This window comes from Athene noctua, chromosome 3, assembly GCF_965140245.1.
Source record: "Athene noctua chromosome 3, bAthNoc1.hap1.1, whole genome shotgun sequence".
In the NCBI taxonomy this organism is placed as follows: domain Eukaryota; kingdom Metazoa; phylum Chordata; class Aves; order Strigiformes; family Strigidae; genus Athene; species Athene noctua.
This window is the reverse complement of record NC_134039.1, coordinates 13,172,465-13,185,226: the sequence shown is the minus strand read 5'-3', so window position 1 is coordinate 13,185,226 and position 12,762 is coordinate 13,172,465. Positions and strand designations below refer to the sequence as shown.

Here is a 12,762-nt window from a genome sequence, read left to right as displayed (position 1 = left end):
TCAGTGGATGAACAGGATAGCTTTGTGCACTCTTGTACTGATAATTAAAATACTTTTATTGTGGACTTCTGTTATTAAATATCAAGAAAATGTAATTTTTTTTGTGTAGGACAGAATCTCTAGGCTCCTTTTGATTCTAAGAATTTTTAATTTTCTGTTTCAGGTGTGGAATATCAAACAGATGATTAAATTAACACAAGAACATATAGAGGCACTGCTAGACAAATTTGGAGGAGAGCATAACCCTCCGTCAATATATTTAGAGGTAAGTTTACATTCAAATGAATGTGGTTTGATTAATGGTTTGTTAGTTTAATCTTACAAGAAGCATCTTACCACTGAGAATACCTGTTGTAAAAGAGACTGTTCCTGTGTATTAGAAACTTAACTCTTTTCCCTGAAGATAGAAGGGAACTGTGTGAGATTCCTGATACACATCAGTAGGGGAAGATTAGTGACATGGTCTAGTAGTTATGCTGGTGCAATTGAAATGTAAAGCATCCTTCTAAGGTGTGGAGACAGAGGAGATTGTGTGTGTATAATAGAAAAAGGCATTCTCTCTTATTAAAAGCAAATATATACACACACCCATGAAAACATAAGATTAACATTGCCTTTAAAGCAGTTGTCTTGACTTTTTTTCTCTTTGAAAAATAATCATGTAGAGTCAAAAAAATTATATTAGTAGAAGGGAACTTCTTCAAGAAATACATAAAATTGTAGGGTAGAGTAATGTTTTCAAGCTGTGTTGAATTTGTAAACTTAAGTACAAATTAAATTTCTGTACTTTTTAATTACTCCAGATTCATAAAGTTGCACTGATGTAGAACCATTAAGAGCATAAAAAAGGACTGCATGCATAAGTTATATCTGTTAGGAATTGAATGGATATCACTTGCTCCAAACCCTGCCCTTTTCTTGATTCTCTCAAGTGCTGAAATAACTGGAGGTCAACCAGATTTCTTTTGTAGTCTTTTTAATTGTAATTGCCGCCTAAAGGCACAGGGTAATTAAAAATAAAGATCTCATTATTTGAGGTACTTCTAGCTTTTATCTTAATCTGTCAGAGCAGAGCACTAGCTTGATTATACAAATATTGACATAATGTCCTTAACAGTTAAGGTCAAATGAGGCCCTCTATAGTTGCTTTACTTACTGCTAATGTGAAATGGGAGTATTGAATGAGTGCTAATAACTATTTTAACCACTCAGTGGTATATAAACACACCTCTATTTTCACATGAACTGGCTCATTCCATATGTCTGGATTTAATATTGCCACATGTATGTTGGTTTCATTAGGTTGTGTGTGAAATTGCAATAAAAATGAGACTAATCTGTATTTCAGGTAGTGAAATTGTTAGTTCATTACAACTATTTGTCACTTACTTGTATCTGAATTAGAACTGAGATCCCTACACTGGAAGCTTTTTGATTATTCTGTAGCTCATTAATAGGGAAGAGGGTATATGCAGTTGTAAATGTGTGCTAGGAAATTATTACAATAGTGTAAAGAGTATAGTAAGTCTGAAACAGTTTGTGACTACAAAACATGGAGATTAATGTAGATTTGCAAGTTTGATGGTTCCATGTGCTGCATGGACAGACAAAACTGCAACTCTGGCTCCTCAACATGGTAGAGAAGCCCTGCAAGACAGAGCGAAATGTTACTCCGCTGCCATGAGTTGTGCTGGGTCACAAAGTGGGTCTTGTGACAGGTAGTGCTGGTACTGGCTAGGAAGCAGTAAGTCATTGGGAGGAAGGTGCAAGTGACTGGGATTTTGCTTTTTCAGTTGAATTATCCCAAGAGACAGTGAGTCCTGTGAGAAGAGCCCATTGTCAGTGACATGAACATGCCTTGATTTTCACAGGGGTTTGCAGTGTGGTTCCTCTGCTTCCTTTGTACAGGTCGTTGCAGTACTAGTAGCAGCTAAACCACTTCCAGTCACTAACCTGGAATGAGAATCTTCTGGTTTTGTTGGATTAGTTTGCCATCCAGTTAGTAGATTGAACAACTTCCGGATGAAGTCCAGGGAGCCCCAAAGCTGTGGTTAAGGTTAGGGAAGGGGAAGAGCTTGCAGATGTGAGCCAAGAACCTAGAAAATGGGGTGAGAGAGGAGAGGAACTTTTCTGTTTGGATGGTCATTAGCTTAGACTGGATCATCCTCAGGTGGATTGAAATGAAGAGGATTAAATGCTGCAAACCTGTCATTTGTTTAGAGTATAGATTTCCTGTGGTACAACTAGTGTGAAGGAATGAAAAAGAAGAAATACATTACAGAGTGCCTGATAACAGTCAGAAGCAAGATTACTGTCTACCCTTGACTGTTCATTCCAACCCAGCAGCAGTTGTCTAGTGCATACTTTCTCTGCCTTTCCCACCTTTTTGGCTGCTTTTGGCTTGGTCAAGATCAGGGGTTACTTTCTATTGTCAGAATTTACTTTGCAGCAATTTACCTGAATCTAATCTGTCACTGCTAGAGCTACTGTTTTGACTTTCTGTACTCCTTCACCTTTCAGAAGAAGGGCCAGAACAACCCTGGGTGCAATGTGAAAGGACAAAGCTATATGTAAAAACCTTTGAATGTAACGCGATAAAGTGTGGAAGAACACGTTTGCTTCTAGGAAATGTAGAACTGAGAAATACAGTAGTTTTGATATGAATAAAAAGAGCAGGGGAGTATGTAGAATACATGTGGGTAGCTTAAGTGGTTCAACAGACAACTTGTCTGTGTGATATCTCTTAGAAATGGCAAACTCTCCGTGTACAGAGCTGCTGTGCAACATGGGGCCTTTTGCTCAAGTTCTGTACATGGGCATCATCACTAACCTGTATGCATGACCCTTCTTTCCCCCCAGACTCTCATGTCTGAGCTATGTCTAGGTCTTGATGCTATTTCCAGAGTGCTCAAACAGGAAGGTAGCATAACTTACAATCTCTCTATCCTTTTCTGACTGTATATTTTGATTGTTTTGCTGAAGTCTTCTTTCTGGCTCTAAAGTGCAATTGCCCTGCTTTTACCGAGCACCTGTATGGGTAATTTTACTAGTATGTTACTTGGACTACATCACCCTTCCCTTTGTTTCCTTCCACTGCTCTGATCTCTTTTCATCTTCCATAAAATGTGGACTTCTGTAGATTGTGCTTGTTGATCATCTCTTGAGTGCTATCAGCAAGCATGTTGTCTGTTTCTCTTAGCAAAAGTTGGAATTAGCCAAAGCTAATTGCTAGGTAAGTACCTGCAAATGAACACTTCTGCTTTCACCAGTATTGCCTTTCACTGTTGTAAACATATAGTTTGTTATTATAATGCTTTCTGCAAAAACATCTCTTTTTGTATACTTATGAAAAGCTTGACAGCTATCCATCCATCTTCTGGTGTGTAGAATTTCAGTACAATAGGATTTTGTTTGGTTCTTTTGTACTCTTGTCTATCTTTATATCTTTCATTTCTTATGCATTTACTGCTTACATTCACAGAACTTACAGCACTCCTTGTGCTGGCTCCTGGCCTCTGCTGGAGCTGCCTCTGTAGACCTGTCAAGTAATGTTGTGGTTGAACCTGGCAACAAAATTGCATTTCAGTTAAAAGTGAAAACGAAGGGGTTGGGGGCATAGAAGCGTGCAAAGGGAAGATGAAGAACTGAACGAGAAAATTAATTCTGAAAATTGAGCATTCAAAGGAGGTAGTTAAAATTATTTGTGCATTGAAGATAAAACATACACCTCATTTAAAAATATAAAGGAATTTATGCCTTGGGTACAGTTGCTCAAGAAAATGAAAGCTAAGAAGCTTTTGTTTCTGTCCTCATCTGAGAGCAAGAAGACAAATGTTGCTTTGTTTTATTTTTGTGGCAGACTTGTATTTTAATTCTAGGGGCTTCAATGCGCTTTACATCAAAAAACCCTTAAAAACTGACAGCTAGTTGTCTCAGCCATCATTTCAGGATTCATTAACTATGAAAGAGGAATGGATTTCTTGAAACATAGGAAGTGATTGACAGGTGCTATGTTGAATTCAGCATATATTTAATTATTCCTGCAAGAGAGGGTACTTGGACTCAGGGATATCTCCCTGCCTTGATCCATCACTCATCAGTGACAGTCTTGAAAAGGTGATTGTAGAGCACAGTGAGTAAGGCCTGCAGGCCTGGGCTGGCTGCTTGGTTTGCAGCTACTTAGGAGTGGAGAATGTAGCGTGAAGCTGGAGGGCAGTGGGTAGCTTGTCTCTCTCCTCTCAGGGCAGGAAAGTAGGGGCCAAGGAAAGAGGCCAAAGCTGCAGACACTTCTGAGTGTGTGTACAAGGTACAGGGGTAGGAAGCAAAATGAACAGAAGAAAGAAGAGAACATTTGTCATTAACCACATTATTTTCTTCTAATTGTTATAATTAGTAGTAGCTTCAGGAATCTTTATCAATGGTCTCTCATATCATTATAAGAAAAACTTTTCTGTTTGTTCTTGTTGGAAGAAATAATAAATGTAGTAAGCAGTGGCTGTATTAAAATTGAAAAATTGCTTGTAGTTAAAATTTTTTATTAAGTAATCCTAGTTTTTAACTCGTTCCATCCCCTGTGTGTGAACATGTATCTCAGATCTAATAGACCCCTGGAAATCACTGTCAAATATTTGAAATGACTGCTTGACTTGGTAGATGAAGAAATATCCCTGATAACATTTTTCTTTTCTTCTGGGAAGGAGGCTGCAGGAACTCCTTGGTAGGTTTTATCACACTTTTTGGAAGCACTCTGTATCACGGCAGCTGAAAACATCAATGATTTTTATCTTCCCACATAATTTCTTAGTGCATTATATCTGTCCTTGAAGTACTGTTTCCCAAAATACAGTTTGTGATTCACTGTGGGAAAACCCTTTTCTTAAGTGTTTCTCTAAGCATTGTAAATATTGGAAAACTTTACTGCAAAGAAGTCTAATATTATGATACTGGGAAAAGCTGGAATTCAGTAAGCAAAAATGTTTAAAATACGCAGTTGCATATTATTCTGTAATGGCCATCCAAATTAATTTTTTTTGTCTCTACCAAGAAAGTACGGATGAAAACGATAGCCTAAGTTAGGGAAAGATCTGTGCATTTCAACTAAGCATTGGCAACAAATTCTTTTTGTAAAGTGTAAAGGGTTGTACACATCCAGACTGGCCAAAAGCATTCACCTCAAATTTAGAAAGGAGAAATCACACTTAAATGACTTAATCAGTTTTTTTAGCCTTGGTAGACTCTTAATGACTGTTCAGGGAGTCCTTACCTATTTAAACTTCCAAAATACATTGTGCACCCTTGCCTTGTAGTTATGTGTATAGTATTATCTACGAACATTTCGTCTGTGAAAACTTATCGGTATTAGTCCATTTGCATGTACATAGTTGTTCATGTGGTGTGAAATGGCATCCTGGGCCTGTAGGTTACTTAACAGTCTGAGAATAAGCTGACCACTTCTTTTATTCAGACTTGACACAAAATAAAACAGTATACAAATTCATAGGTAGTACCATAGTGGTATAAAAAGTTTTAAAACTCAGTCAGCTTTCTAGTATTGTCTTGAAGGATTCATCATCTTTCCTACTCTTGGAAGCAATTTAAAATGAGAATCATGGGGGTAGAGGTATATTTGTCCCCAACTACTGTGATTATTTTTTTCCTGACTTGCTCTTTTCCTGGACTATTAAATGTATTTTATTCAGAGGCCTTGCTGTTGCCATTTTTGAGAGTTTGGCCATTGTATTTCAGGAGAGTAATTAATTCCTTATTCCGGTATATCTGAAGAATCAGCACAGGAGGTCAAATTAATTAATTAAAGAAGATTAGCTCTTTGCTGATCTAAAGTATGCTTATTGCCACAGCAGGCAGATGCAGTCTGAAGTGGATCTTAGTGCTGAATCTCAGGTTGTTTCACAATGACTGTGGGATTCCAGGAGAATACCAACTCTGAGTACAGGCACCGGGAAATGTGGTGGTTCTCTGGGGAAATTCAGGTTAATTTTTACCAGACTCCTAACAGATGATGATAAAATACATTGGACCAAAACTGGAGCGTCTAAAGTTAGACTAAGTACTGATTTAGGAGTCTTACTAAATGAAGAAATCTTGATGTATGTTACAGTCTATCTTCAGCTCCCACTTAACTTAGTGGGATTTGCATTTGATCAACAGTCGAAAAGGTCACACATCTTTTAAATAGAAACTGTCTCAGTTTCAAAGATCAGGAATCTGTAGTTTAGGCTTTTTAAGAGTCTTGCAATGTGTGGATATTATCTAAAATTGATAGAGGAATGGACAGAGAATGGTAAAACCAGTTGGTCTGCCTGAGTTTAGACTGGGTTTCTAACCAGATGTGGTAGGGGGCAGGGAGAAGGAGAAACCCCATTTTGCTGCTTGGTTGTATCCAAGATTAATTTTTTTAAAAAAATATTTTTTTTGTTGCTTTTTGTTTCCTTAGATGTTATTACTAGAATGTATAGCGTGGTTATAGCGCAAGGAAGCAAATTTCAAATATATAAATGATACCTAATACAAAAATGCATATTTTTTTTTTTAGAAAATCCCATGTCATCATCTTGTCAGCAGAACTCTGTTAGCACATCTGTATAACATCCTGCAAATTCTGTTGACTTCATAGGTCAGTTTTTACATTGTCAATAGGTTGCAACATTTAAGAAGTAACTTTAGCTCTGCTGCTCCTGAGTGAGCAGCAGTTGTATTGTGGCATGTATGTATATTGTATACAAACATGCTAACTTGTAATGCTTTAGATGGACTTGGGAGTTTACCAGGCCTTTATATGTTTTACTTAGTTGAAGCCTCAGGAGTGTTCTCACATGTGTGAGACTATATTATATGGTATGCATATATACTGATATGCAATATAATTAAAATTAACTTCTTGTTCTATTTTAGTTGACTGTAGAATTATGTGTAGATTGACAAGATATACCAATTTGGATCTAATAGTCAGCTTTTCTAATATTTTTTCCTTTACTTTGTGAAATACTGTAAATTCACACTAAATTGGGAGCCTTGTAGCGATACAGCGAACAAATTGGTTGACTATAATATATGTTATTAAAGACGGGCTATTTTTGGCAACTAATAAACAAGCTGGAGGAGTTGAACAACAGAAGCCTCATGACAAAAAGCAGCACAACAGCAAAGACGAATGCAGCATCTGGCACCCGGGACAGGGTGGCTGCCCGTCGGCACGGGCAGGAGGCTGTCTGGGTCACGGCTCGGTGGGAAAAGTGCCAGGGAGTGCTGATGAGCTGCCAGCTGAGCTGTCAGTAACCCACCCTCACCGTAACAGCAGCAAACTGGAGACTGAGCTGCGTTAGCAAGCGCGTAGCCACCATGAAAAGGGACCCATCTACTCACTTGTGTGACTGCACTGGGGTGGTGTTTAGCATAGAGAAGAGAAGGCTGAGGAGGAGTCTGCAGGCAACCGAAAGAGAGGGCCAGGCTCTTTTCAGACGTGCACAGCAAAGGGGGAAGAGGCGATGCCACAGATAGCATCAGTGAATTTCATAAGAGAAAATTCTTCACTTGAGAGTGGGTTTTGAGCCCTGGAATTGGTTTCTGGGAGGTTGTGGAGTCTCCATCCTTGAAGACTTTGGAAGCTTTCTTTGGCAAGGCCCTGAGTAGCCTGATTGCACTTTAAAAATTAGCTCTGTGTTAAACAAGTGTTTGGACTAGATGACTTCCAGGGATACCTTCCAACCTTTTCCTTTTTTCTTCTTTTATTTTTCTTCCTGTCATTCAAACTGAAAGCAAGATTTAAGTTTTCTTCTAGAACATTACTCCCTTCTTAATGAGAATATGTAAACTGAATGGATTTCATTCTAGATTTCATAAAGATTCCCTTAAGAATTGCCTTTAAAATCCTTAATTTAATGAATTGCTTGAATGTTTAGCTTAATCTTCATGCTTTACATGCTGTACAAACAATTTTAATTTTTGCTTGTTTTTTAAAAAGAATGTTAGAAGTCAACCTGATTTGACCCAGAGGACCTTGACTGACTTAAATGTTTGTGTAGCTGTTGATGCCTGTCTGCTAATATGGCTGTCCTGATGCAGGTCTCTGTTGTAGTTAGGCCAACTCTGTGACATAATCTTTCTTTTAGCTAGAAATACTTGCCATGAGCCAGCTTTGCTGTTGTAATACTCTGTCCATTTAATGCCATGGGATAATTCTATGTTTTGACTTGGTGCTGTTGGCTGTGTAAGGTCTGTGGGTGCTAGTCATCAGCTGAAACCAGTGTCTCACCAGAGTAGTTAATCTTCATGAAAATGAGATTTTATTGGAGCTGTTATTTTCTGCTGCATGTACTGTTGCTCCTTTTGTATAAAAAGAATTTATTTTGTAGGAATAGAAAAATAAAGTCTCCTGGTGCACTTTTAGTTCCCATTATGTTTTATTATGGGATCTTCTGCTATGACACTGAGTAACAGTATAATACTTGAGAACTTTTGTCTGCATAAAAAATAGAGAGCTTTTCATGCAGAACTTAATAGTATAGAACCCAAAGCCAGCAGCAGCTTCCAGATTTCCATGCTCATTGTTTATTCTCTCAAGATAAATCATTTGACTTTGAGTTTGCATTAGTGACAGATTAAGCTGCCAGTGTAAACATTGTAGGACTGAATATTTTGAAAGATGTGTGTAATTCTGTGAAGGAACTAAGCCTGCAAGTATCCGGAAGCAATGTAATGTTGCATGTGTTCAGATAATATTTTGCAATGTTCATGAGAAAAGGAAGTAAGTATTTAGAAGAGTATTGGTGAAATAGTAACAGTTTATGATTCTTAATTTTTGTTTACTGAAGATAATTCTTGGCACATGGAGCTTTTACTGGAATTTACATGAAAAGTTGATCCTGGAAGTAAGAGAGATATACTTGTCTTACTGTACAGCCAAAAATGCCATTATTTATAATTGGATAACATTTCAATTTACTTTTGACAGTACAATTGGGCTCAAGCAAAAATGTTTTGCTTTTAAGTCTCTGAGTTTGGGGTCTCTTTGTGAAATGCTAGACATGTTCAATTTTTAAAAGAAATGGTAAGTAGTTCTCAATTTCCTGCAACTTATGTCCATTTATTAAAAATGGAAACCATAAAATATAGTATTTGAAATTGTGATATTCACCACCATTCTTTAAAATGCTTTTTCTTAGTCCTCACTGTCAAATTATCATTCTCTTTGTTAACACTGTGGGGATGATGACACAAACTTTGAACATCAGTCCATGCTGGGGAATGCTAAACCTTCATAAAAAGGGAGGGACCAACCACTTTTTACTCAACCTGGGTTAGGTGAACCTGCGCATAAAACCCAGAGAAATAAATTCAGAGTAAAATGTAGTATTTGTGGCAGCAGTACTTGAATACTGGTTATTCTTTTAACTTAAGTTTGGGGTTTTTTTCCTCCACACGTAGACCCCATAGACTTTTGGGTCAGTTCAGTTCTCCTATAACTTCAGTTAGCAACATATTATGCACAGAAAACTTGAGGAAAGCAAATATTAAAAAAACAGACAAACCAAAACACAACAAAATATTATCTTTTCCTGACATAAATACCCTTCGTGGCATTGAAAATTTATCCAGGTTGACATAGATCTTGGTCTTGCTGCAGAGCTAAGTAGAAAATTCTGTTCCCAGATGCTTAGATGTTAGGTTTGTAAGATCTTTGTTTCTTCTTGTCTGTAAAGGTCTAACATGTCCTTGGTTAACACTGACATGCTTATGTAGCATGAAACACATTCCTTAGTGGATTCAGACTTTTGGAGATGCTCGGAACTAATTTATATTGCTGAAAAAATAATTCTGATACTTGGACACAGATCAAAACTTTGTTAGAGACAAACAAAGTTGATGGAAATGAACTTTAAACAAAAATATATACCGATTATGTGTTTGTATTATAGAGTTTAGCAATAATGTTTAACTTAGCTACATTTTATAAAAACTTAGTGGGCAAATTTAACGTTTTGTGTAAGAAACTTGGTCAGTGTATAATCAGGTTTTACATAAATTTGGTGGAAAATCACATTAATCTCATACAGATGTTAAAAAATTCTTTCAAATTATAGATTTTTCATATTTATGGATACCTTTGTAACAAGGTAAACTTAGTCGTGTTCAAACTGCAATCAAGTTTTTTGTACTATCTGGTATGAAAAGATAGTGCTAGAGGTGAAGGATGATGAACAGTGAGTTAGGTGAGTTGTCAGAAATGGTAAAAAGCAGATTTTGGCTTTCTCTGCATTAGATGTGTTTAACTGTCATTCCAACAGAAGGATAAATTTAGCTGTACCCCAGTAATTCGGTAATGCAGCTGACAACAGTTGTTAAAGATTGCAGTCTTCTATAAAGTAGTTTTGAATTACACTATTTAGTGCAGGTGCTTTGAAACTGTGACTTACTATTTCTTGTATCCACTTACCTATTTAATTTATCAAAAACCTAGTTGTTGGTTCAGAAGATTTAACATAGTAACTTGAAAGCCATTTCTTCATGTCCTACTGAAAAATTTGACTAGACCATTTTGTTCACACTCCTGGGAAATCTGAATTAGCTTAGGTGTTTTATTTCACATTCATTCTGAATTTAGATTTCTGGATTTTTTTCTGAGGCTACTACATCATTAAAAATGCTGCTCTTCCTTCACAGGCCTATGAAGAGTACACCAGCAAACTAGATGCTCTACAGCAGAGAGAACAGCAGTTATTGGAATCCATGGGAAATGGCACGGATTTCTCCGTCTCCAGTTCAGCTTCAACAGACACAGTTGCATCATCTTCCTCCTCTAGCCTCTCTGTAGCACCTTCATCCCTTTCAGTTTATCAAAACCCTGCTGATATGTCACGGAATAACCCTAAGTCTCCACAGAAGCCTATTGTTAGAGTCTTCCTGCCCAATAAGCAAAGGACTGTGGTGAGTCAGTTTCTAATCACACACTTGTAACCTCAGTGTTTCCTGTATGTGTCTCTATATATGCAAAAGTTAATTTCAGAGCTGAAAAAATACCTGTGTGAAGGTCAAAGAGGTGGCAGGATCACTATTTATGCTCTACTGCACTCAGTTGTTTTGATGTGTTGAATGTTTTCTACACAATTAACACAAAGATATCCATGATAGCAGTAATACAGAACACAAAACTGTCAGGAGTTTTATAACAATGAAGGTACCTCAGAAATACTTTTCTCAAATCAGCTTTCTTGGATAAATAATAAGCTACCATTTTGCAGTGGTTAGGAGGGGGCAGGAAGCTCTGTTTCTTGTATTATACAAAATTATTGATTAGTTTAACAGGGCAAGATTGGGGAAAGTAGGTGTTTTCCGTGTTGACAAAGTTACTAGCAGCAGTGGATGCTTTAGAACCAGTACCAGTCTCCTGCAGCTAAGGAGGGCTGCACAGAATCGCTTGTTGTGTTTGTTGGGTTTTTTTTCCTGTTATTTTCCTCCCCACTCACTGTGTTTCACATTGGGACCTTGATTCTACCAGGCCTTGTGTAGAGAACTATCAGGAGAGGCAAGAAGTATTGTCTGCAAACTGCTTGAAAACTAGTGTTTATCAGTTGTGACAGTGTTACAGTGATTCCTGGAGTCATGGAAGAAGAGCTGACTTTTTGCTGGCTGTTTAACTGTCTGCTGTAGGCAGGATTTTTTTATCGGTTAAGAGCTGCCAACTGAGGAGCCTTGATATGTGCTTTAGACTAATACACTGCAAACTGTGATACATGACATTACTGACAAGCTATGGTCCGGGCTCTGTTTTGCAAGGCGGTGCATACCCCTTTCTTGGAAGGGGAACTGTAGTTCTGCAGGAAGTGGGAAATGAATGGGTAGCACACCCACAGTCCATGTGGAATCAGTGCTTTTTGTAAAAGTCGGTCAGGTATTGGCTGTCACTGGACTGTGACTGCCTATGGAAACTGAGCAGCTGGCAAAGAGAAGAAAACAAACTAAGTTGTGCTGGGCATTAGGAGTATGTCCTCTCCCTTCCCCTGCTGCTTTCCTTCCATCCATCCCTCCCCCTGCCCCACTGAACAAAAAAGATCGTGTAATGGGAACAATAAATTAAAGGGCAGTTTTCACCAGGTGTTTTTTTTAATATTACTTAATTGTTAAAGATGCTGCTAAAAATTTTCAAAGTAGTATTTGGTTTTCAACCTAGAGGATGAGGGTTTCATGTGAACTGTTACCACTGTGCAGATGTACAGTGTTAAGAAAGGTGATTTTGTCTGCCTGTGAGGTATGGCTGGGTACATACTACAGCCATTATTGTGATACATGGAGAGACTCTGGTTTCTTCTTCATGTCTTCTGTCTCACCATGTCTGACTATTGTAGCCTCAGACCCTGTGGTGGGGCTGTCCCACAAATTAGTTTTGTTTCTTTCCTGCAATGGGTCACAGTGTATTCTGTGTGTTTCCTTTTCTGTCTCTCCTATCTGTTACCTCATCCTCTTCTCTAAGCCATGTAGTGTATCTCTACTCTTGTTCTTTTCTCCTCACCTGCAGTATTCCTCTTCTCTTTTTTTTTTTCCCCCCTCTCTCCTCCTCTTTTTTCCCCCCTCTCTCCTCCTCTTTTTTTCCCCCCTCTCTCCTCCTCTTTTTTTCCCCCCTCTCTCCTCCTCTTTTTTTCCCCCCTCTCTCCTCCTCTTTTTTTCCCCCCTCTCTCCTCCTCTTTTTTTCCCCCCTCTCTCTTCCTCTTTTTTTCCCCCCTCTCTCCTCCTCTTTTTTTCCCCCCT

At 38.0% G+C, this 12,762-nt stretch overlaps 1 protein-coding gene across 3 annotated transcripts in view; it reads left to right on the top strand.

Moving 5' to 3' along the window:
• BRAF (B-Raf proto-oncogene, serine/threonine kinase) overlaps positions 1–12,762 on the top strand; it is a 90,587-nt gene that overhangs the window by 17,531 nt on the left and 60,294 nt on the right. For all 3 annotated transcript variants that reach the window (XM_074902007.1, XM_074902006.1, XM_074902008.1), the window contains exons 2-3: positions 164–265; positions 10,681–10,944. In XM_074902007.1, coding sequence (XP_074758108.1) covers positions 164–265; positions 10,681–10,944 — 366 coding nt within the window. The remainder of the gene's footprint in view (positions 1–163; positions 266–10,680; positions 10,945–12,762) is intronic.